We start from the raw sequence: 27523 nt of genomic DNA, 5'->3' as shown, positions 1-27523 counted from the left end.
TTATACTATCGCCAACCCCGACAACTTGCTACCTGAAGAAATAATGAGCATTATTTTGCACTAGTATTTTGAGAAAGCAAGTAACACTACATCGGAAGACCACCTAAGCCACAATTATGAACTGACAAGACGACAACTCTGGGATAATAAAGCTGTGTGTCTGCACCTCCAAAAGACCACCATCAGGTCTGATAATTTGTTATTACAAGTAAAAAGTAGCATATTTCAGAAGAGAGACTGGAAGGAATAATGAATATCAATAAATATAAAAATCAGCCACATGGAACATAAACAAGATGTGGAAAACCCTGCTTAACAGCTAATAATTACAGAATTAAGCAGCTTAAACACTGAGATACCATATTAATAGCCTGAAGTGGAACATCTTCCTTTGCTAATGATTTTAGTTCTGAGTATTACAATAAACTAACTTCTAGACTTACACCATTGCACTGTATGGACAACATGGACACTCTGAAGGAAGACAAACCGGAAATGGTATCAAAACAGAAGTTCAGAAGCTGCAAAAATTCTACGTATAGTTGAATTTTTATACAAAATTGTTGTATAACAAATCTAAATACTCTGAATGTAATGCAAACTACATTTAATTCACTAGCCAGCACAAAGGATGACAAGTCACACCACTACTCAAGGACATTTTTTCAAAACCCTCACTCAGGCATTCAATCCTGTGACTGTGCAAGCAGAACAAATTAATTAGAGACAAATAAATAAGTATCAGAAAGAGTTCAAATCACATTCTCACTGACCACACCATTTTTTTCTTCTTCTAAACTTCTAAAGAAAAAAAAAAAGTTTAACTGTTGACTTTTCAGTTGTTTTCTCAAACAACTGTTAGAACAACAAAGCTCCCCTCCCTCCATTTCATATGCTTTCTTAAGAGGCACAAGAAACACATGGATTTTCAAACTATTTACCTTTCAGTTTGCAGAAAAACCTTACACCCTTAGAAATCAAAGCCTTACGGTTAATGCTGGTTGTCAAAACTTTGAAGATAAATACAGGCAAACACTTCTGAAGTTATAAAACAGATTACACAATTAGGAAAACTACTACACATAGGAAGAGGAATCTTACGAGGAATGGAATTATTGAAATAAAGAGCAACAGAGTGCAGCCTATTTTCCAAAAATACTTTTAAGCTTGCACTAATACTGGCACTCTTTTTCTAATTAAAATTTGAAGCATGAAGACTTAAGTGTTATCTAGCAGGTCTCCTACTGCTTCAGCACTCTCTAATCATCTGTACAAGAAAGTTCTGAATAAGGAAACTAATTGCCAATACTAGAAATGAAAACCAAAATCACACAGCTAGGAGAGATACTCCAAGTAATCATTCAGATCAACTGTGAAAAAAGTTTGCAACTGACATGATGTCAAAGAAAACATGTTTCCCTTAGGAAAAGTTTGTCTTAAAAGATTCTACTGGGCAGATGATAACAGCTTTTGTTCCTCTTCTACTCTGAAATTCTAAAGTGGTCAACATGAACCGAAGATAACAGATACCACAACGAAGCTATGGTTCATAGCTCCTGACGTTTGTTTGTATTTCTAGATGTTAACTAGTACCCTTCAAAAGAAACCACGCCCGAGTCTCCTCACTTCAACTTTTGAGACTTCTGACAGGAATTTGACAGCATATACCTGCCCTGCACTATTTGCTGTGCTTAATGTATATAAACTAAGAAGTCAAATATTAGAGTTAAACATGTACAAGGCATACTTTGAGAAATACATTGTGTGCAAGGGGATGTGTTTGGGCATTGTCACACAAAACAAAACAGAACTGTCTGTAACAGGCATTTTCACTAATGCTGCTCAAAGCAGCTACCTCAAAGCAGCAGTGTTTCTTTCCCTCATTCTTCCCACACTGCACAGCCACTGGGCAAATTAATTTGATTGGATCAGTGACATAAAACCCAGTAATATTCACTTAGTGAACATTAGTTTTTAGATATATCAGGAAGCAAAACCACTTCAATGTGCAGCCACACAACCACCAAATTAAATGCAATTTAATGCCAGATGTACAGTTTGATCATAAGGCGAGAGGAAGCAGCAGCGGTAACCTCATTTGTCAACTGGTTCATGCGTTCTAGTCTCCAAAATCAATTTACCATTGTGCTATCTGCACGAATTCTCAAATACTTTCTATGTATCCCAGCCTACTACCTCTATTTGAACATTTCACATTAAAAACATTCCATTACGCAAATCTTATCTTCAAACCATTCCCTCTTCAGCTAAGGATATACTTTCAAGGAGAAAGTGATTATTCTCCCTCACCAGGTAACACTTAGAATTTCTCATTCCCTCAAAATATCCTGTACTCTCGAACTATGAGAGTGTGTTTTGCACGTTACATACACAGCACAAAGAATGACTAAATTTTTTACCTCTACAGCATAGTGAAATCCTAATTTTCTTAATACATGTGTGTGTAAATATATATAAGCACACATTTTTAAATAAAATGCAGAATTATGCATAAATATTTTTCAGAGGTTATTGACAGTCTGGACTGAAATAGGCAAGACTTTTGGTAAGGATAAAGGCTACAGCAGGACAGAGCATTTTAGAGGGCTAGGCTATTACAGTCTCTCAAACAAAATGCCTTACAGTTGTTTTAATTTTGTCTCCTCTCTTTATAAAAAGGAGGATCAGTAATACCTTTAGCCTCCATTGGGAGCTGTTTCTCCTCACATCACTTTCAAGGTGAACTTCTCTTACTGTCTGCAACCCTGATTAGTCCTGAATAAATAGAATAGATGGGTAAGAAAAAGACTGAAATAAAAAACCCTGAGAACTCCCTTTGTATTTAAAGAACTCCTCCTCCTGTGCTTAAGACTTTTCAAAGTTCCTACAAAACGAAATACAGGAAATAATATTTTCATTTTGAATAGGATGAGATCTGGGCAATGAACAGACATTTATAGGATGTATTTCGAGCAGGATCCTTCCCAACCTTTTCCTTCCTAAACTGTTTATCTTGCACCATTCCTCATTTATCTAAATCAAGTTTGTTTCCCAATTTACAATTTTGGCATCACTTTCAGTTTGCAAGAGGCACCTATGCCACTAACATAATTCAAACACTCCAGAAGCAGAAGTAAATAAGCTTAAAACGGTAAAAAAGAGAGCTAGTCTTACAAATGCTTTTCAGGCCAAAACAGAAACAAAAATGAAAACACAGGAGTATTGAGTTAACAGGTCAATTGAGTATTGAGTTTAACAGCAATTGAGTATTGAGTTTAACAGGTCAATTGAGTATTGAGTTTAACAGCAAGCTTTCCCTCCCTAAATGAAAGTTGTCACTGATAGACTGATACAACTCAATTAGTTCAATTCACATTTAGGAACAAAGGAGTCCAACAGGTGTCCTGGATCACTGGGATCAGTCTCTTTTTATTACAAGCTACCAGACACACATTAGTCTTTAACTGGACTCAGCTTATGATCTGAGGGTCTAAAATTACTGTGGTATTTTCCACAATTAGCTTATGAAAGACAAACTGGCTAATGAGACAGACTTACTGACTGAGGCTTACAGATATGTTAAAAGCATAGTCTTATGTGCCTATACCATCAAAGCACGTTTCATCCTTTTGGACGAAGGAACATGTTTTGTTAAATAGTTCTACAAAGTTTAGTACGCTAGCAAGTGAATTTATTCTTGAGGACTGTATGCTTTTTAATTAGGACCCATATAGTACACAGACGCAATCTGTTTATTCAGATGCAGCAGCATCACCAACTTAAGAACAGGATCAGTGAGAACAGACATATCACTACACACCAAGGAAAATTAACACTGCTGTTAATTCAGTAATTTTATTTTAGAAACATATTACTTGGTTTTATTACATAAACAAAACTACCTCTATAACAGATATAGACCTGTACACATTTTCATCATCCCATTCCGCCTGCTCTATAGTTTTGGTACAGGAAGTGCACATGAATGCATCACTAGCAGCAACTACGTAACTGAGCTCTCTTCAAGAAGCAAGGGTCAGCATACCCACAAAGCCAATGAGTGTGTCACTCTAGAAAAACCACATCCATGACCATGCCTGCTTTGCCAGGCTACAGAGCAGCAAAGTTTACCCAAAGCTGACTGTTTTGTGTGCACAAAATAGCTGATAGTTCTACTTAACTTCAAAACCCCAACAGCATACAGGCTCCAGGACAGATAAATGATGAACGTGCACACAGAAATAACACCTCAGAGAAGTCAACTGCTCTTAAATAACCCTCCTAACTACCTACACATTGGCTACAGGGCCACAGTTCACCAGAGTAGGTTTCCAATTTCTTCACTACACAGTAATTACTGTAGGATCGCATCCAAGGACAGCATAATTTCTAAACGCGTGTTATAGCCAGTACTAATACTCCACAGATATCCAGAATGGTGATGTTCTGTAATAATATCACAGTTAACAGTATATTGCATGTTAAGCTGTGTCTTGACAATCTTGCAACAGATTTACAAAATTACCAGCATCCACCGAGATTATTTTCAAGATTGCTGTATCCTTTGATTTGCCAGCAAACAGCACAAAAAGAAATAGAGGCCATCTAAAGTAAATGGTCGCAAGCAAGCTGGATGACATCTGTTCTATCAAACTCATGAAAAGCTACACAACTGAGGAAGAACACAGGAAAGCTAGTTTTCTAACCAAAACCAGAAGCAGGCTGAATCTTAGTTTAAGGTAAAACCTAGACTAGATCTCAACAGAAACCTTGCAATGTAAAAAAAAACGAAACAAACCAACACACTGAAACCCATATGAATGCTGTCCATCTCCCTGTAGAAGTGAAAGAAGCCATAGTAGAGAATCACCGGACCATGGGATGGTTTGACTTGGAAGATACTTTAAAGATCATCTAGTTACAAACCCCCTGCCGTGGCCAGAGACACCTCCCGCTGCACCAGGCCGCTCAACGCCCCATCCAGCCTGGCCTTGAACACTTCCAGGGAAGGGGCATCCACAAAAAAATCATGAAAGTCAGCTTGCTGAAGAACAGATGCAACAAGCTGGTTGCCACAGGCACTTAAGTTCAACATCAGCTATCAGCTTTCTACTCCATTAATGATGATGACTTTCTAGTCCATTAATGATGACTGCAGCATTCTCACCAAATCCAGAAGAAACATTAACTTTATCAAAGAGCAAGGAAAGAAGCCTTGGAAGGCCACTGAATGATATGGAAACAAGGACTAATAAAATAATCCTCAATATCCATCAGACAAACAAAAGTATCAACTAAACAGCTTCTCTTTAAAGAGGAGGACTAATGCACTAGAGTCCTAATGTAGCTGGAAATGTAAGTTCATCAGGTTAGTCTTCCTGTTCACCAACAATGATAAAGGTTATTTCAGTAAAATTAAGCACTTCAGAACCAGGAAACAGTAGAAATAGGAACACACCTGTAAACATTATGCCCCAGGGAGAAGGCAGCATTTAGAAAATGAAAGCATAAGATGGACTATGTGGCAAAAGCCATATACAACTTGATGCCAAGAGAGTTGGTAGTGACTAAAGGTCAGCATTGATAGGAGCGATAATTTGGTCTCCTCCTCACTGAAGAAGACCGGACTCTTAAACAAGCACCACAAGCCTCTTCAATATTTAAGCTTGTCAAGAACTGTGACTCCAGTTTAATCTGCAACTGCAGATTAAAGTTCTGTTCCTCCAAATGGCACTTGGTTTTCTGCAAGTAGAACCATGCCTCTACAGAAATATGTGGGCCTTACAACTACTGCAGCAGCCTTGGGGTACAGGGGAAGGAAGAGGGAAACCACAACACAAACAATTCAGCTATCCTGCCTCCTACAAAAAACAAGGGGGGAATATGCAGTACCTCCTATCTGTACCAGTCGCAGCTGGTAGGAAAGCTTTGTTTAGCCACAAAGTTTGAAATTATTGTAACTAAGCTCTTGCCCAGAAAGATTAATTTCTCTCAGTTGTACTCTATGCTAGAAGAGCTTTCCCATATTTTTTCCCCATCACATTCACTGTAACTACAGTATGTAAACAAGAAGTAGAATAGAGGGGTGAAAAGTCAGCCTCTCAGGGAAGGTACATTCTTATGAAATGAAGTATTAGAAGAAAGTGGGTTCTATCAAACCTAAGCCTGTCAAACAATATGTTTAAGTGTTGCACAGGATTTGTGCTACTGCCAAAACCAGCCTTCTCACTTAATGGAAGCACAAGCCCTGCTTCATCCTTTGAGAATATCTGTTCTTAGGAGAACCTAGTGTCCTAAAAATTACCTTATTGAAAAAAGTTAGTGATCGATCAGTTTCTTCACTTGATGGGGCCATCAAATGTTTCCATGTAGAGAAGCAGAAGTCAGATGAATATCAGATCCAGTATAGCTGTCCTAACTACTCTCAAAGAACCTGGCATGGAATTAACAAGCAAGCCCCAGTATAGACCTGTCCTCTTTGATGCACAGTCACAGAACTGTTGGCTAGAGCTGCATTATCCCTCATTGAAACTGGCAGAGGGAAGGCAAACTCATCACAATTTCTAGACACAAGTTGGATTAAAATTGTTAATTTTTCATGCTCTTTGACATATTTTCTTACTAGCCCCAAAAAAATCTGACATGGAGAGAAGTATGTTCCAGTATAAATTAGTAAAGCTATTAAGGCTAAAGGTGAACTTTTCTGCCAAGCACAATGTAAGAGAACATTAATGAGGTGAAGCTTCACTTTTGGATAAGACTCACAGCTACACAATTCTGAGACAGATGGCGTTAAAAAAAACTCAGTTCTCAGTCTATGAATACAGTGTGAATACCCATGGGACAGCTAAGAAAAGCAGGGAAAGAACAGTTTCAGGACTTCATCCGAGTCAAGATGTGGACCTGTGTGTTTCAGAGACAGTGAGGTGACACAGGCTTGCTGTAGAGGACTTTACTGCGAGAACTGGTCCTGTGATGACAAAAGACCTGGTCCTGAGATGGGGTGGCAGACTTCCACTATCTCCTGTATAAACACTGCTATTAGCATTACTAGTTACAGCCATCAAAAGAAGGGAAAAAAGGTACATTGCTTGAGTTTATTTTTCTTCAAGGAGATCAGACTAAGTCTACCACAACACATGGTCTACTGAAGTACATTTACTATTCATAATACTGAAGCCTCAGATCAGAGTCTGCACTACAGTTGACCTGTACCTCAGTTGTAACCCTTTTGGTGATTTTTTAATTTTCCAAACATTTCCAAACAGGTAAAGAGGGAGAACCAGCCTGGAAACTGAGCATCAGTGAAGACTTGGGAGGTAGACATAGGTCCATAACTTCTGACAAAGACAGCTTTCAATGTATTCAAATAATTTTGATGAATTTACAGGCACCAGGCTTATGCCATCCATTGGTAATCCATTTTTAATCCATTTCAGATGAAGGCAAGTGTTCTCATGTCTTGTAAGAATATACCTGCTGTAGGCAAGGCAGAGCTGAAATTATGCAACCCAAGAGAATCAGACAAAAGGGAAAAGACATTCTCCAAAACAGTACAGCAAGGACAGACTTAAGAGTAAGTAGATCTGGCAGCAAAATGCAGTCCCAACCTAAAGAGCAAAACACCCAGGAACAGGTAACCGTGCAGAAGATAGGACCAGCAGTAAAATATGAACCTTGAAGAACAGGGGTGAAGAGAGAAATTAGACGCAACAATTCCTGGAGCATAGAACGACTGACTGCGTGGTAAAGCACAGCATCACCTCCGTATTCATCCACATCAATCACAAGGTGGCTTATACACGTGCGGTGTACAGACACCGAAGAGAAACAGTAACGTATGAAACAAAGCACTCTGAGTGCACACACAGCTACCACAGGAATATGCGTGTCAGGGTAACATTAAATGAAAAAACTGAGACCTTGAAAGGTTTACCACAAAGTTGAGTAACATTTGGCAAACAATCACTGATAAATGTACAGGTCTCCCTTTCCAGGAAGCTTTCCAATTGTTTTTCTTTCCAAAAGTTCAAACTTCCAATACCTTAGACTGATCAGTTAAGTAACTGACTTCAATAACTACCTTGCAACATCATGTTTCTGTGCCTTACCTAATTTTGTGGGTTAAGAACATACAACTGCTATACATAACCTTACAGTAAAAGTAAAAAGACTGTCTCCACCTGCTGAAAGGGAACAGCTAGCTCATGAAGTACACAAATAAAGGTCAATATTGTTTCCTTAATATGGATAGGCTTAAGAAAAATCAGACCTGTTATGAAACATTTTCTAATTCTGTACTTTAAACTTATGAAAAACAACAATATCTACAAAAAAGGAACATAATTTCACGGCAGCAGTTACACTTGACTCAGAAATGTCTGCCCACGGCTGAGTCACATGTATCCACAGCACTGCGAGATTAGTAATCTTAACGCCATCACATTGGAAATCACACCACAACAGGCATGTAGTTTCAAGAGAACGTACTTTTGTCTTGATCACAATGATAGACTAAGTTATTTTCAAATATTTCTTGCAATATACAATATTTACAGTTCTACTCCCATTTTCGTAATTCTCTAACATTTAAGACAAAAATTACAGTTGCACCTTTTCAACGCTGAGTTCAGATTCTTTATCTGCATTAAGTTGTAATCTGCTACTAGAGCAACAAAAGTCAGAAAAAAAGTCGTCAAATATGTAAGTCAGATTCACAGTTACATACTAAAATAACTAAACTTGAAATATCTGCTCTAAAAGTGTATTTTAGAAAACTACATTTAATTAATACTGAATAGATTTGCATCCCTCTACCTTCACCTTACATTGCACAAACTACTGCAGTTTTACTAATTTCAGTACCAAAAATTAAAAATCTTCAACTCATTTAGAATTTTTTTAATTTTGAAACAATGCTTTAACAGATCTTACGCAAAATAAAAACAATCAGACCAACTTCAAGCAAATTAAGTAATGCAAAAAGTGTTTATAAGTAAAAAAATCCCTTCAAGCTCAAGTTTTCTCACCCACATACTGCAGGCTCTGGAACTTTTTTTACTACAGAAACAAACAGAAGAAAACCCACTATCTACCTTCTTTAATGCCTTCTCTCCAGTTCAGAATCAATTTCTGTGCCTTCAGCCACAAAGTTCTCTATAACAACCTCTACTTTAAGTGCAGACCAGCAATTTTGTGCATATTGTTCTACTTGAAATAAAATTGATCCAAATCAAGGAACAAAACTTGCTCTCACTAGAGTTCTCCTTCAGCTCCAATAAAAGGAATTTAATGTACACAGGGAACAGTTAAAACAAATTAAAATAATACTTTACCTAGAAAGGCACACAGTAAAAATTCAGTTATAGAGGTTTTTTCTTACATAAGAAGGATGGATTTTAAGCTTCATGAAGACAAAGAAATTAATATTTGACAGTATTTAGGCATGAAAAATATCATTACTCCCAATGGATTCACTATATCCAACTGAAAAGTGTTATAATTTTTTAAATTTTTTTTCTTAGTTGCAATATTGAACTTGCTTTCTTTGATTCCAAGCTTCTTCAAGAAATTCTTAGTTCATACAAACCAAACAAACAATATGTGATGTCCTCAAAAGAGTATCAGGAGCACTTACTCATCATACTTGATATGATAAATAGCTTCTTCATCAGTGTCCATACAGTCTGAATAAGATGTGGATGGTGCACTGTCCAAATTATTTGCATTTGCTCTAGAATGATCTTGACTTAAGTTTCCATTAGTCCTTTTGTGACTGTTATTACTCTTTCCTTGAGCTTTACCATTCTTATGTCCTTTTGTCACTCGGGTAACATTTTCTATATGAGCTTCAAACCAGGCTCCAATGCTGACATCACGGGCATCCACCAATTCATTTATCTAAAAGGAAAATTCAATAATTCATTTATGCTTATTTTATAAAATCCCAATTAAGAGAAAAAAAATAAGACAATTTACTATGCTACTGCTGAACTTCATTAACAGTAATCAACTCTAGTAATTAGTCAAGCTTGAGCAAGTTCAAGTAACATGCAGTCATAAATATGCTGCAGTTTCAATCTTTTATTACTCTCCCTTCATTAAAATCTAGTATGAACATAATCTGCATTAAATTTTAAAGAGCAAGACTGAGATCACTTTTTCACCCCACCCAATCTAGAAGTTAGCTTAGTGTTTTTCATTATCCTTTCCTCTTGTTCACCAATTGTATGTTATGATTAAATAAGCAGACACAGCATTAAAACACCAGCTCATAGTCAAGGGGTTTAAAGACTCTCTGAGCCTCCAACTTGGAATTATTATTTAACCTCTCTTTTTGGCTTGCAAGCTTTTTTTTAACCCTCCAATCCTTGAGGAGAGAGAGGGAGGAAACAAGCATATGCAGGTTGCTCTCTTCAGCTAATTAAGCAGTTACTCCTTTAATAATACTGAGAACACTAGGAAAAAAGATTCAAAGAACACTTCATCAACATTATACCAAGTATAAAAAAGTTATTAAACAGAACTGCTGCAGAGCCATACCTTAGAAAACACCTCTAATAAACAATATGACATATACAAACACACATATATATAGAATTTAACCTACAGCCTTTGCCAAGTGCCAGCATAGTGGCAGACAGTTACTTGCTCTTCCTGATTACAAAGGCTAGTTTCTACAAACTGAACAATCTTACTGTATTTCTGTAGGAGTAAGCCAAAAAATATGCTCAATACCTTTTAGTATTTAAAGTGAAACAGTCCTTAAGTATCTGAAAGTGCAACCGACAGAAGTTTGAGCTAACAAGTTTAGCCCAACAGAGCAATGTGTTGTATTCTACTCCTATCATCCACATTCTTAAAAGAACTCCAAAACAAAACCCTCGTAAATTACCAAGATGTATTTCCAATTTTTATTCTTACAACCCACAGATCCAGCGAGGCACAGGACCTTCCATAGAGAGGAAACAGAAGCTATACCTTCCTGTAACTAGACATTCCTCATAGCCATCTAACAAAAAGTCATAAATTAAGCTATTTAATCTTATTACATGATTGCCCAACTATTCATTCTTAGAAGTTTCTTCATTCTGTATGCAGAAATCCTCTACATGTTCCTTCCATCATCTACAAATAGCAAAGAATGCAACCACTATGCCTTATTTTTCCCCTATATATATTAAAAACATATGGTTGGCTGACAAAGTAATCAAGTCACAGGTAATGAAGGGGGAAATGTTAGGTCCTTAGCGTCAGAGATCACAAAAAATTCCAGCTGACTCAACAGAATAGGTTTCCTTGAGTATGTTGGTTATTCTGTGTTCTAGTTTCTATTTTAATCCTGAACAAAAAAAAAACAGCTAAGAGACTACCTGATATAATTTTTAGCATTCTTGAAAATATAAATTTTTATACTCCTTTCCTTTGATCAACTGATCTTCTGTGGCCTCCTGTCTCCCTGGTATTGTTCCCATCCCTTCTTCATATTATCTTTTACACTCATTAGTTAATTGCAATGCTTCAGAACTGAAGAACTTGGGTGTTTTCTCCTCACTGTAGTAAATGGAGATACATTTTAAAAAAGAAACACAAACTCGTGTATCCATATTCTCCCAAATTCCCAAAGAATAAAAGTCACTGCACATAATGCTACAGGTACATATAGTATGTAACTTTCCACTTGTCCTTAATACATGAAACATTAAGTAACAGTCTACATGAAACTAAGGCAGCTTTCCAACCCAACAGCAGGTCTAAGTAACAGCAGTCCTGTAGCTGAAGTTAACTTGTATACATAGGGCAGCCTCAGCCTCCTTTTCCTTCTCTCTAATTTTGGACATTTTCCAGCAAAAGAAAACTATTACAGATAATTAAGTAAAAGAAGCACTGCAACAGGAGGTAAAATGTTACCATCCCCTGTATAAACACATCCTACTAAATATCCAGTAAGCAACCAAATTGAAAACTGCACATTTTCTGTTTAAATTAAATTTCTGATACTCTGATTTAATCTTACATGACAACATCCAAAAATCCAATGAGGTACAAAACTAACAATGAATGTTATATGCAATATCCCCAAAAAACCCTATAATAAAAACAAATCATTATATCACATAAAATTTAAACAAATTGCATACAATGAGGGTGGTGAAACACTGGGTCATGTTGCCCAGAGAGGTGGTAGATGCCCCTGGAAACATTCAAGATCAGGGTCTGAGCAACCTGATCTAGTGGAAGATGCCCCTGCTTATTGGAGGAGGATTGGAGTAGACCACCTTTAACGGTCCCTTCTGATCTAAACCATTCTATGATTCTGTGTATTTCCATAGTTTATCTAGTTCTAATGCAGCACTGAAATATTAGTATTAGAAAAAACATCTTTTTCCAAGCTTGCAAAACAAGTGGGAGAAAAGCCACTTTTTTTTGTAGCTTCTTCTCACAGAAAGCATTTCTGTTTCACAGTTACTCTAAACCTTTGGAGAACATGTTTTGGAGAACAATGTGTCAGACTTTATGAAGTCTCCTGAAACTTGCCACACCAGTGAGCCAGTTAGAGATGCTTTTGTGATTCTGCAAGAGTCAGCTTAAATTAAAACTGCCAAATCAGGGCATTATGTCAAATTATCACAGAATCACAGAATCACAAGGTTGGGAAGGACCCATTGGATCATCGAGTCCAACCATTCCTAACACTCCCTAAACCATGTCCCTAAGCACTTCATCCCCCTGTTCCTTAAACACCTCCAGGGAAGGTGACTCGACCCCCTCCCTGGGCAGCCTGTTCCAGTACCCAATGACTCTTACTGTGAAGAATTTTTTTCTGATATCCAACCTGAACCTCCCCTGACAGAGCTTCAGGCCATTCCCTCTTGTCCTGTCCTCTGTCACTTGGGAGAAGAGGCCAGCTCCCTCCTCTCCACAACCTCCTTTCAGGTAGTTGTAGAGAGTAATAAGGTCTCCCCTCAGCCTCCTCTTCTGCAGGATAAACAACCCCAGCTCTCTCAGCTGCTCCTTGTAAGACTTGTTCTCCAGCCCCCTCACCAGCTTTGTTGCTCTTCTCTGGACACGCTCCAGAGACTCAACATCCTTCTTGTGGTGAGGGGCCCAGAACTGAACACAGTACTCAAGATGCGGTCTCACCAGTGCCGAGTACAGAGGGAGAATAACCTCCCTGGACCTGCTGGTGACCCCATTTCTGATACAAGCCAAGATGCCATTGGCCTTCTTGGCCACCTGGGCACACTGCTGGCTCATGTTCAGTCGGCTGTCAACCAGCACCCCCAGGTCCTTTTCTTCCGTGCAGCTCTCCAGCCACTCTTCCCCCAGTCTGTAGCGCTGCATAGGGTTGTTGTGCCCCAAGTGCAGGACCCGGCATTTGGCCTTGTTAAACCTCATCCCATTGGTCTCGGCCCAGCAGTCCAGCCTGTTCAGATCCCTCTGCAGAGCCTCCCTACCCTCCAGCAGATCGACACTTCCTCCCAGCTTAGTGTCATCTGCAAACTTGCATCTGCAAACTTATGAAAGAAAGCAATAAGGATTTACACTTTTATACAATGAAACAAACTTCTTAAACCCAGGAGTGGGAGGCCAGTTTCCAGCTTTTAAAGGTTGTACATACCTTGTACAATCCAATGCCAGGATCAATAAGAAACGAACGAGATGATGTAGACGGCTGACTGGGTGATCCACTATTTGTTCTTTTCACTTTGTTCTTGCAGATGGAAGCAGCACAGGGATTGACTTCTCCATCCTGATCTGCCACAGAAGCAGTGGTAGGAGCTTCAGATTCAGAACGAATCAAAAGTTGTACTATGTCATTCAGTCCAACATTGTAGTCAAATAAAGTGTGTCCATCTTCTAGCTGTCAAAAGAAAGGTATACTTGTAACATTCTACCTTGAAGTACATAAGTAGTATTGCAAATTTTAGGTAATAAAATACCTTTTACATTACAGGTAAATTATTACAGGTAATAATCATACAGACCAGAAGAGGAAAGTCATTTATTTTGGCTAAATAAAAAAATGTATGTCTTGAGCACATGCAAAACCAAACTCTCATCACACTACCTGCGGCCATGATTTCATTCAATGAAAAATCACTGAAAGGCTTAAAATAAGAAACTGGTATCTTTACAGACTTTGGACCTTTTAATTACGCATCAACATTCAAGTGAATGTAGTGACTTTTTCCTGATCAGGAAACACATAGGATCTATGCTGCCACTTACATGATGTACACAGTAACAATAAACACCTGCAAGAGTTTTGAAATTAACAATCATTGTGTCATGTACACTTCAGTTACACCATTTCACAATTTGCTCTTTCTCAATATTTTCTAGAAAGTAAGGCAATAAATGAAACTACTACTTTGCAAACTATTTCCCAAATAAAATGCCAATATAAAAAGCTCATACATATACAACTCCATTCACTTTTCAAAACTATAGAGTATTGTGCAAGAGCAACTACACTTAGAGGGAAGCAACAGGAAAAAGGTGTAGTGGGCCTTCAACTTTACAAAAGGAAATACCATAAATTGAAAGCATTCATAAACACTTTTCTTCCTGATTTAGCCAGGTTCCCCATTCTCCACCTCCTCATTAGATGATCACAAGATGACTATTCACTGAAAGCAAGTCTTTTAATTGGGCAATTTGAAAGCTATTATAATAACTGCAGTAATGTGCAATGTATAGCACTCCCTCAAATAACTTCATACATCAGGGACTGCTATATTCCAGATGCAATCGGATCCTGCAGAACACCAGTATATAAATAGAAGTAGACCTTTTAAAACACGTGTAGTGCATAGTTACAAAACATTATTTTGGGCCTCACTCTCCACAGGTTTAAGATACCTGTTATTATCTTTATTTTATCCAGTGATCTCACCTACCTACAATTAAGATAGGAAACTCACACCAAAAAACACCCAATTGTATGCTAGGAGAGAAGAAAAAGAGGGAGTAGTTACGACCGCTGCTTTGCTCAATGCTCTTAGTGACTGACAGCGCCCTGGAAGTATAATGCATTGCTTTGGGACACCAAAACTAGGATTTTATTAGTTATATTTTACTTCGCAGTGGGACAAAAACATGCATGACAAAAACTCCCACCTGTTTCCAAACCGCTTTTGCAACAAACCTTACCTGACCTTTTTCCAGAGTAGGTGCTATCACTGTTTCAGGAATCTTGTCAAACAGATCTGTTTTCATGAGCTTATGAGCAGTACCAATACAACAGGAAAAAATAGGGAGTAGGAAAGAACAGAAAAAATAAAGTGGGACGCAATTCTCCAACTTCTCACTAAAACAGTTTTGTGTAACCTGCAAATCACCTCAGGATAGACAAAAGTGGAATCCAACCATCTTCTGTTATCACCTCTGCTTTTTCAAAACAATTCTAAAGGACACAGGACAGTTCTGGACATATATGCCGATACTCAAGAAACAAATCAGCTGTTCTTCCATGAATTTAAGATCTACATTAAAAAAAAAAAAAAAAAAGGCTCCTTTACCGCAGATAGCTATTGTACCCACAGCTGGGATGCGTGCACAGGCACACTTTGTTTCAATGCAATTGAAACTGACCCAGCAGTCCCACAACAGCTTGGGGAACAATACTTGCACAGCTGACTATTTTCAAAATAGTTCAACACACAGCAGATAAAATCATACTGAAGATTTTGGCGCTGTAACTGTTAGGTGAACACAAGTCTTAAAACGGAAATGTCCAGCAACTGTTATTCCATAGGTGACTACCAACAGTACCTCACATGCTTTAGGCTAGGGCTCCATACTGAGTTACAAGCTACTTAAGCAAGTTTAAACAACATTTTCTGTCCCACCATGTCATACATTCCTATGCTTTTGACAACTCTTTAACAATGGGGACAGAAGTATTCCTGCAGCCCTATGACAATCCAGACTCGGGAGCTTTTCTCTCTACAAGAAGTTGGTATTTTTGATGTTAAGATTATTAAAGAAGTTCAAAGCCAGCTATTCTTGGGTTCAAATTACATACAAACTCAAACCAAAGACCATATATTGCAGTAATAAATTTGAAGTAGGGGAGGAGGTAATGTGGAATCTATATTTCTGGACCTGCTACTGCTTCTGAGCACTACTCCAGACCCACTTTGAAGATTCAAGATTCAATGCCCCACCAAGTGATTTTTTAATTATTGCTGCAAAATGCTTTTTTTCAGCAGTACATCTGCACAACAGATCACTTGTGAAATACTGAATAAATTGCATATCATTGGACACAACATAACTTCTGCTCCATTTTTCTGTTCCAACTGGACTGGACAAGCTGTGGCAGAGGTTTCAGTGTGCAATTTCTACACTCCTATGGTATAAGGCAATCTTCTGAAAACTATTGCAGTGGAGAGAAAAGGGTAACCTTGCTTCTGGTAACTGAAGGTGGGCCAGCAATGCTGTCACTGTTCCCCCTTTCTTTCAGGACACATCACGCACAGGCCGACAGAAAAATATTTTGAGGTACTGAAGTTTAACGTCAAGTCAGCAAGGACATAAATCTGAACAGCCTAAATGACCTACCATAACTAGGTAAGCAGTGTTAGCATTCAACTAAAAACGTCTAGTCTTTGCACTCACAACTGATGAACAGATCACATAGTGAGTTGTTTCTTCTATCCACAACTGAATCTTCCTTTTAGCACGATGAAGACACAAAAAAAGAAGACTTAAAATAAAGTAACTTGTCCAGGAATAGTAACATTTAACATGTTTGGAAAGCAAGATATACCTACACTAGGCCTTGAGTAAGAAGCCACTTTCTTGAATGATATACAAACAACCCACCATGCACAGGCTACCTGCTCCTGCACAGGAATCAAATAAGTCATCTTAAAAGGTCAACAGAATAAATTGGTGGCTGCAGAGTTATCTACTTGATTGTACTAATTAATAACAAATGAGCATTCTGTTCTCTGCCCAAATGGTAGTGGAATTTATTTTATTTGCTTTTATAATCAGAATTCTTCCCAGAAATAGTTTGACTACAGACTACTGTATGACTACTGATGTCACACTTAAGTCTGAAAGCATAGTAACAGAGAAAAGATTGCTATAAGCACATTTCAAATTAGGTAGGACGTAACTTTCAGCAATATGACAGAGAAGAAGTGTCCGTTTTCCTATAAGTAAAAACTGTAAAACTATAGACCAAGTCAATGACTCTGCAACACTGCCTGCTTCTGGTAACAAAGTAGAGAAACACAAAAACTCAACTAGTAAAATCAAATCCACATGCTATTTGACTTACAAGATGCATCTGTGTATCTACTAGCATACCTATATACAGCGTTACTGCATCACTGACAACTGAAATACTTGGAGTAACAAAGCTAGAAAACAATCAGTGTATAAAGTACTCCATTCCAGAACAGAAGTGAAGAACTGTAAGATGCTGTTTCGTTAATTATTCACACTATAGTGACGTTAATACAACAACTGGACCCTAGGTAGTATAGCTATAGCCTCACAGACTACTAGAGACAAAAAACAGTAATGCAGCACACGACTTCACAGCATGCCTGTCCCTCCAGATAGAGAAGGATCTCATACTCTTCCAAGCTGGCCAGGGACCATAAGATGACTTTACAAATTACATTATTAAAGCAGTATCAGATGCAGAAAATTCAGGACCTATAACTATTTCCAGATATTATCAAATAGTAGAAGAAAAACCATTATACCTTCCTTTATACAGACAACTAGCATTTCAAATCAATCCTGGAACATAGTATTTCTCACCCTGAAGAACCACTCAAAAAAAACCACCAAACCACACACCACAAATAGACCAAAACCACCTACAACTTCACCACACACCCCTCCTTATTCCACAGCAAACACTGCCTTACTATATCATCAAAATTCATGAAAGCATTACTGAATTGAGTCCCAAAGAACCTCACTGACAAATAAAATATTCAACACAGAAAAGTAGAAAATTTCGTCAAAACCAGTTTGACGATCTGTAGGAACAGGTACACTTACCAGTTCCCTAGTCAGCTTTATACTATGCTCGCCTCTAACAATAGTTACTTAAATAAACATATAAACACCTTCATCCCATTCTGCTACCAAAGATTCCCTGAGAATAAGTTTGCCTGGACAGTATACTACAAGAAAAGAATGAAACATTACCTGTTTACTTAATCATTCACTAAGCATTTAAGGACACCTGTCAATCTCAAGTTTACTTTTGTTTCTGTTTGTTTGTATAATCACACAAGTACCAGATAATCAAGCTGCATCTCATTCAAGTCAGTTATGATTTCTTAATGGGTGACTAGAACATGTACTAAAGCAAAAATAACTGCACAGGCAATTTAATTTATAAAATTTTCTAGATCTTGTGATCCTACTGTCCTTAAAAAAATGATGAATTTTTTTCCTTAGCAGTAGATTTCACTTCAGTTTTTCTTCCTCTTAATGACTGGCACACTTCAAAAGAATTCACTAAAGTACTCTGAATGAAATGACACTAAAGAGCAGCTAGATTTACTGTATCTAACACTATAACAATGCTAAATATCTGTAAGTAGAGAAACAAACTACATCTTTCAAATATATTTTCATATAGCATGCACTATAGACACTGTGAATTTCAAAATACTTCTAGAGAAAGTTATTGTAAGTACTTAAAGGTACAACAACACTGTGTTTATACTACCACACAAGAGTAGCTACAACAATATCGGAGTTGAAACCTATGTTCTATCTTTATTAGAACTGTGCTGTAACATAAAGCCACAAATGACCTTAAAAGCATGAAGAAGCCTCATTACACAGACATGAATGCTCGTGTAGAGTGCAGTATGATACTCCATTACTTGGAAAAAAAATAGGCCTGACAAGTAACTTACCAATTACCATCACATTAACTTGGCTACAAGTGCCAGCAGAAGCACAGCTCATTACAGGTTATACGGCGTGTACAGAGACCTCCCAAGACAGCACATAATCATTCTTGTAAGAACACATTACCTACTGTTTTTATCTTAAAGTGTGATCCAAGACGGCAAGTTCCTGGGTCACCCTTAACCAGCCATTCCATAAGTACATAAAAATGGGGTTTGAGCCAACGGGCCTAACTCTTGTCAAGAAAGTGTCAATAATCTTTACTACACGACATTAGACACCTAGCTCATGAACTTCTGGCATTCACAAAGTACACTCAGTTTGCTTACGCTTTCAAAGCTGAAAGAGAACTTGAACAGTATCTTTTATTTCCCATGGAAAATTGCAGCTTACACCTGGATTATGCTTTAAGATTCCAGGATCTTTAAACTCATGTATTAACCACATTCAGAGTAGCGGGCACATGGTCAACTTTTTACAGCAACTGTGTGTGGGAACTGCTTCCCAAGGCAATAAAGTTGTCTCAATTGAAACAGAAACAAAAGCTAAATAAAAAGGAATTTAGCAGAGAACCACATAAAGAAAGTTACTGTCTTTATATGAACTGGAATATTTAACGTGCTATTCAAAGTGCTTCCAAGTTCAGGAGACCCACTTCCTCCTCTAACAACTTTAGTTTCAACAATACTTGTTGCAGGTCCCATGTAGGCTGCTCTGTCAAAAAAATATTTTGTCTGGAGATCATTCCACTAAAACAGCCCATCATTTTCTCACACATAGGACAGTTCTGCTGCTATCAGTGACAGTTTTGAGTGACATGTCAGCAACCAGGGAGGGTCCAAAGATACTCCTGGCCCTGCAAAATGCAGCTCCGCTGAGGCGATCCATTATAATAAAAGAATAAGAAGGCAAGTAACCACTTCCAGACACCTTTAAGCAAAGTCTGCACATCCAAGGGGTTTTATGGCTCCTTCCTTCTCACATGCCTACAGAACAACATTTCTGAAGTGCAGGTATGACTATTTCCACATTTTAAACAAGGTTTCTGCATACACACTGTGCAGTTTTAAAGACATCCTCTTCATACCGTTTTTACCTTAGCAATACTGAATGTTTTCTCCTAACTCTCCTTTCCTTACCACTAATGGCATTTTTAGCAAAGATTCTAATAGAAACCAAAGGGTAACACTTCACAGTCTCGTACAAAAAACTAACTATAATACAGGTTTACTCTCCTAAATGGGAAATAACTTTAAAATTTATTGAAAAGAAATACCAAAGAAACCTTAGGAAACCTAAGCAATCTCATTGGTGCTTTTACTCCACAAGCTCCTCAATGAAAGCAAAGCCCAAATACAGAGATTTTACAAATGTTTCTTGTTTGCCATTAGAAGCATTTTAATTTATACAGTTCCATTAAAAGTCCCAGCATTGACAACCTGTTCTCCAAGACTCATGTTAACTTTTTATTTCTTAATAGTTTGGACTTCATAGCTTTCTGTTAAAAATACACAGATGCAAATGGCAAATCACTCCCTCATTTCCAGAAGGAGAATCTACTCATCAATAAAAAAAGATTTAAAAAAAACCATTGCTCTGTCTTCATCACTCTTAGTACTTTTTGGGAGTGAAGAAATCATAATGGAACTCATAAGCAGGTGAAACAACTGCACTAGGAAGTTCTCTGACAGACTAGATCTATGTACCTCCAGAATACAGGTAGATCACAACATTTTAAAAACGAGTAACCAAACAAGTTACAAGTCTCTGGAGAATATGATACACGGGATTCACATTTCAAAGCAGCTTACAAGAATGCTTGAAGATATGACCGTTATACCACCAAAAATCCCACCAAGGTAACATAAATTAGCCTTTTTATCAGAGAGTGCTCCCCTTTGACTTCATATATGTGTTACAAGACAATAGTCATCTACCCTGGACTTACGGAAAAAGATAGTCACAATACTGGAGTCTTACTCTCAATAAATCATGATCTAGATAGGTATCATAGTCTTACAGGGACTCCCACAGAATTCCACAGAAAGCATACAGCGAGAAGAACTCCCAGAGAAGGAAGAATATTGAAGCTTCTGGGATTTCAGAAAAGCTTTTCTACAATTACAGTGACAACCAATGAGCATAATCACAGCACAGTGTGAATAAGCTGTGCTTCTTCAACACGCCACACAACGAGGAATTCCAGCATGTTGCAAAAAGCCACACAACCTAGGAAAAAAATATCACAGAATCTTGTTGCTGACACTATCTGTAATTACACATCAATCTCAGTACAAACACAACAATAAATGTACATTAGTCATCTCTCAAGATGACTAATCAATCAAGAATACTAGCTTTCTCTAAGGAAAAAAAAAAACAAACACACTTTTCCTGAAGTTCTATAACTAAAATTAAGTACAGAAGCCGACATTTTAAGGCCACATTATCCAGGATTTTTTTACACAACTACTACAAAATTATTTGCAGTGTGTACAGATGGTACCAACACACTTTACCTTTTGATCTGGATTAGCTATAATCCAAAAAAGATTCCGGTGCTAAAGATCAGTGTCAACACAAAACCAGCTGAAAGTCAAGAGCTGCAAGAGAAGACGTCTCGACCTAATCAGAACATCAAGGTGAAGGCAGGTATTCTCAGTCTCAACCAATAACCTCTATAAGGTTCAAGTCTGCAACTCTCCCAAGTTAAACTTTTTAATAGGAAGCTCAGGTTCTGAAGATTACTTCTTCCTTTAACACTGAGTGAGATTCAGAAAAAAACCCTGTTCATTTAGATATGGCATTTTCTTCTTGGATGAAACTCTCAATCCCATTAATTGAACATTTGCTCATTAACTTCTAGCTAGAAGATGAAGTTAGAGCAGCAACGTTTACTCTTCTTTTGCAGTTCTTTGTAGATTTCTGATTAGGTAAATAAAAGTTCATGGCATCTTCTGGATGCTACTTAAGATTACATGATTCTTTCTAAAAACAAACAAAGAAACAAACAAAAACAAAATACCAAAAAGTATGTCAAAATCTAAAGCCGCACTGAAATCCTTAGAAGCATGGAAAGACTCAATCATTTCTGTGCAGATAAGATGAGAGTGGCCATGTACCTTCTGTATGACAGTATGGACAGGCATAGCACAGGCAACTGAAGTTCAGCAACAGTGATGCCAGGGAGAGCAAATGACTATCTGCACCTCATAACAATACCTGTAATGAAGAACTGGTTATTATTTAAACCTGCTGTTATCAACAACAAAAGTCTTTAAAAAATATAATAGCCAAGTATATCAGGGCAGTTATTTTAACATAATTTAACAGTGAAATTATTACTAACGGAGATCCAGTTAACAGCTTTTAAAGAAGAGTCATCTCATAACTTCCACCTATATAAATATCAACATTTGATCACATTTTGTCACTGAAAATCCTCACCACTTCGTTGTCAATCTAGACCACACAACTAGGTGTGTTCTGCATCTAAGTGTCTGAGCATTTTCCAAGAGCTTCCAGATTAATTAAAAAAATACAAAGTAATAAATTATCCTAACTAGGTTACATGAATATACATGCCAAACTATTGCCTTAAAGCTAGCCATAATTTCTTACACATTATACTATGCTACTCCAGCTTCTCATTACTTGAAGTCATATATAAAAAGTAGTACAAAGTACTCTGTTTTCACATACATTTTAGCTTTTCCTTCAGTTTGTTTAAGTGCTTTGAATCAAAAATAATGCTACCAAGGAACCGTAAAATGCATTCATAGCTTTCCCAAAAAAAAAAAAAATAACAAGAAGCTGATTTTACCAAATAACTTCTGAAATCATATTAAAAAAAAAAACAAACCTTAACAACAGGCCTACCAAACCTACTGCCAGCCAAGTCTGAAGCATACTCCACAAATGTTTAAGGAATTTAGGAATGCAGTCTGATCATTTCTGCTGTGAAGACTCCAGACGACTCTCTGCCATCGGGCTACAGAGCTACTCACTACCAGCTTCATCAAAGAATGCTTATTACTTCCTTTCTAAGATTTCTTCAAATTATTTCTCCAAAATACAAAACCAACCACTATAACTAAAGATTTCTCACACCCAGATTCTGCCAGAAACAGATGGGGTTTGGACAGCTACAGCTGAAAATGTTTACAATTTCCCGAACTAAATAGAGCCAGGAAGCGATTGCGTTAAGAAACTCAACTGTTTCATGAAGAGGTTTTTTACTCCATTTGTTCAGGGAAAGACTCCACAAATTATGCTTTTCCATACTCCTGGAAATTCACCCATGCTTAAGTATGTAAGAAGCCCTTAAACAGACAGTTTACAAGCCTGAAGCTTAGAACGTTAAACTTATACAAGAGCCTATCTGCTGCTCACGTGCCAGTCCAGGTCAGCAGAAGGTAGAGGTCTTGTATAAGAGAGGTTGTAGGTAAACCAAGGTATGTCTCATTGCCAGATTTATAACTGTGTGTTTCACTGAGGCTGCTTAATCACAAGGGTGCTCTCAAGCAAAACTGAAGTTCTTCCACTCCACCTACCCCTCTATCTGCCTAGTCAAATTTACCAAAACAAAACCATGAACACTTACGCATTAGAGCATGGGCCTGACAAACCATTCTGAAGAGTCAACTTGCACAGCCAAGTAGCACAATGCACACAAACATACGTTTTTGTGCCTAAAAGCAGATCTCAATTTCTTCTAATCCTGTAAGCCTGATTCGCAACAACTTTCACACCAAGTAAATAAATGGCTTCAATACTCACTCCACCTGCTGATTACAGTTCCCCATGAAACACCTTTGGAGTATCTTCCTCATCACCAAAATGAAACAACTTCAACAGCAATTTCAGTTACTTAAGTTACTTACACACACTGGCAAGTTTTGAAACTTAAATAAACTTTAACATAGTTTTACCACCCAATTTTTCCACTGTTGTAACTGAATGACAAAAATCCCAACTACAATAGTCAGGTCCCATGGAGAACTTACTCTGGTAGGTCAAGATGCCAAAAATTTGTCTACTATATTATAGCATCGCCTTGGCTTCCATAAATGAGACTGAGAACACTGTTCTCTTCAAGAAGTGCTATATATGTTTTCCAATTAGGCCAGTCAACGTGCAATGCTAAAAGACAGTCTTGTCTTGCTTCTCTGAATTACAGGGGAATTTAAAATAATGCACTGTAATTTATGAGTTTACTCTGACGCAACACCTAACATATGAAACATTAGATACAAATAGCAGATCGTGAAGCAAGGCTAAGATATGATTTATTCCAGCATAAGGAAATATCCATGACCCTTTAAGAAACTCCAACCAATGACCCAACTTCTTCAACAAAGAAAGCAAGAGATCACTGAGTTTCTATGTTCACTACACTTACCTGGCTAACTGCAGACTAGTTTACTGTGCCACAGCAAAAAAAAACAACCACACATACACTACTATTCCATTTCCTCAGAAAATTCTAGCTTAAATTACAGAATGATTTGACTTCCCTGACTGATAGACAGTTATTCAGCTCTGCAGAAACATGGATCCCCAGAGAGGCCAGGATTTCCTCACAAACCAGACCAAGTTATAAAGTAATACTATCTTGCTCACTCATCATTGCCAAATGTGAATGGTAGGTCCTCCTGGCAGCAGAAGCTAAAAGTCAGAAACCAGTCTGCTCAACCAAGCAGTGTTTTTCCTGTTTAAAAAAAAACCAAAAAAAAACCCAAAAAAAACCCGGCAATATAAAGTACTCAATTAATCACAATACCACATTTTCATCAGTAGTACTAGGGTGTTTCAATCCGCAAGAATAGGAGCATTAAGTACAGCCCACTTAAGATGCTGCATTTGTGTCTGAAGATCAAACAGCAAATTTCTGCATACCACAAACTACACTGGACACGGGCACTCCTAAAGAACTGCAGAATAACGGCTCTAGCTCAAAACGTTCATTGAAGCTTTTCTCTACTACAAGCTAAGAAGATAAAGTTATCGAAATTCAGCCCATAAACGGCTGAATAATAATTTCACTTAGGCTCCTGTACCCTTACAAACACACACACCCCTTGCATTTTTAGATGAAAGGTTATTTAGCTACTCTTCTGGGACCCACCACTTGCAAGGTCCAAGAATTCTCCAAGTTTTCAAATAGACTACAGTAAGCACCAAGATCACAGTTCTACTAGCAGACTGCAAAGATGTAAGCATACCGAGTGATAAACAGAGAAAACAGTGAAAGATAAACTCTTTCACTAGACTAGATAATGCTTTTACCAACATATGCAGAAATCTTCAGTTTTTCAGTTTACCTCAGTGTATTGTTTTCTGTTCATGCCACATTTAAAATTAAAAAAAAGGGGTATTTTATCACGACCCCAAGAGTCGAAGCTGTTTACTGCTTCCTCTGCTTATGTGTCTCAACACCCAGTTTTAATTGTGCAAATGCAATCCTTCTGACACTTTTTCTACTTACTAGTACCATGGGATCAGAAAAGCAATCCACAACCATGAAGGAAGCTTCAGAATTAACTATGGTAATTACAAGAAAATGAACATAAAGGTGAAACTATAACAAAACCCTCCTTAACTGTCCACTTAGCCTGAGCCCAAGTGTGTCCCAAAGTGGGTAAGGCAAGTACTGAACTCACAAAAGCTGCTCATGTAGGCAAGTCCAGCTATGTTTCACAATTCTGAAAGCAAGATATTTGTTAACTAAAATGTTCAAGGTGCCCACTGAGTACACAGAAAAGCACATCTCATTAGAGACTCATCTTCCCTGCTCCTTGGGTAAGCTTTGTGTCCCACATCAAGCTCTGCACTGAAAGAGGTGTACTGGCACAGCACAAAGACTGATGTTCCTCGATTTGGTCCCCTCGAAGAAACATACTGTCAATAACAGTCCTGACAGACAGGTCCTCATAGGCGCTCACTCTCGTCTGTCTGTAGGACACAAAAATCCACTAATTTGCTATCAGGCTCACAACCTCGGCTTAACACCTAGCCTAGATGCTTACCTTCTAGTCACAGCAAAATTTCCATTTTTTTTACTTTTTCTATGTTATTTGTAAAATAACATTTCACCTGTTTTGAGACAGAAGTCTCACTGCCTTGCATTACTCAGCTCACACTCATCTGTCGTAAGAAACTGCGTCCAAAGAACCACAGAAATACCCTGCACATCCGATACTTTCCTCCTCGGTCCACGGCGGCGCCTCACCTGACAGCTCCACCGCTCCTCGAGGTCTGTGTCACGCAGCTTGAAAGGTTACACCTTTCAGCAACAAAAACACACCCGGAGGGGACGCGTTGCCATCCAAACACAGCTGGCATCGGAGAGGGCGGGATGCTCAGCTCACGAGGAGCTCCCAGCCGCGGTGACGGGGGGACTCGGTGTCACCCTGACCCCACGGGGGACACGGGTGTCCCCAGACCCCGTCACTCGAGACAGGGGAGCACGGGGGGAGGAGCCTCCGGTGCGGGAAGGAGGCACAAAGAGGCCCCTCAGACAAAGCGGTGCACCCTCACCTGCTTGCCCCGGTAGAAGAGGCGCTGCCGGTCGGGGCTGACGCGGAAGGTCTCGCGGATCTTCTCGCGCAGGCACTCGATCTTGGTCAGGCGGCTCAGGTCGTCGATGGTTTGTGTCTCGGTGCCGTCGATGGTGCGAACCTGGATCCACATGGCGCGCGCCCCCTCCCCGGGAAACAGGCACGGGCTCCGCTCCCGGCGGAGGGAAGCGCCCCCCGCGCCTTTGTCCGGGCACGGATTGCAAACGCCGCGGAACACAGCAGCCTACCCGGTCACAGCGGCCCCGCCGCCTCGGGAACAGCCGCCGCCCGCAGCCCGGCCCCGGGCACTGTTTACCAGGCGCCGCCGCTCTCACATGGAGGTCACGGCGCCAACGCCGATCTCGCGAGAGCCACCGGCCCCGGCCGCGCCGAGACAACAACACCGGGGCGGGGGCGACGCGCGCCGGCACGCCCCCTCCCGCCCGGCGGCGCGTCCGGCCTGACGCGTGGCCACGCCCCCTCCTTACAGTGCCCTCTCCTGTGAGGCCACGCCCCCTCCCGCTGCGCTCGAAGATCGGTGGCCACGCCTATTCGGCCGAATGGTCACGCCCCTCCCGTTGCTGTCGATGAGGCGGTGTGGCCACGCCCACTCTGTCCCATGGCCACGCCCTCCCGCCGCTCTCGGGCCCGCGCAGCGCAGCGTCCTGCGAGGCACGAGGCCACGCCCCCCCCCGCCGCGCTAGGGCCCTGCGCGGCATGCTGGAGTCAAATTTATTAGCTAATTATTAAATCAATTAGCTAATCAGCACGGCATACAGGGGTCAAATTAAGAAAGTACTGCTGGCTTCTCTCGTTCAGGCAGATCTTTATACAGCTCTTCGGCTTCCGAACTTCAGACAAAGAGGATGGTTTTGGTTTTGTCTATTCCACACTCTCGTGACTGTTTTCAGTCCTATCTCCAATTCACTTACTCCCACGCCTTTTATTCCAGCCTGGCCTCACACACTCAAGTTTTGTCATCCTGTGTGTCCAGCTTGGAACACCTGGTCTTTTTAATAATGTTTATTCTAATATGCTTGGTACCAGCTCCGTGCTTTATCTTA

The 27523-nt window shown here is 39.1% G+C and overlaps 1 protein-coding gene across 3 annotated transcripts in view; it reads right to left on the bottom strand.

Moving 5' to 3' along the window:
- Positions 1-26882, bottom strand: part of UHRF2 (ubiquitin like with PHD and ring finger domains 2) — an 88028-nt gene extending 61146 nt beyond the window's left edge. For 2 of the 3 annotated variants that reach the window (XM_054054844.1, XM_054054845.1), the window contains exons 1-3: positions 26440-26882; positions 13622-13864; positions 9638-9900 (exon numbers count right to left, since the gene is read on the bottom strand). In XM_054054844.1, coding sequence (XP_053910819.1) covers positions 9638-9900; positions 13622-13864; positions 26440-26592 — 659 coding nt within the window. In that variant the 5' untranslated portion in view covers positions 26593-26882. The remainder of the gene's footprint in view (positions 1-9637; positions 9901-13621; positions 13865-26439) is intronic. The other variant, XM_009571620.2, reaches the window with a different exon arrangement.
- Positions 26883-27523: the final 641 nt, after the last annotated feature.

Source organism: Cuculus canorus, chromosome Z (genome assembly GCF_017976375.1).
Source record: "Cuculus canorus isolate bCucCan1 chromosome Z, bCucCan1.pri, whole genome shotgun sequence".
NCBI lineage: Eukaryota > Metazoa > Chordata > Aves > Cuculiformes > Cuculidae > Cuculus > Cuculus canorus.
Note: the sequence above shows the minus strand (reverse complement) of the source record. Positions and strands in the feature narration are given on the sequence as shown.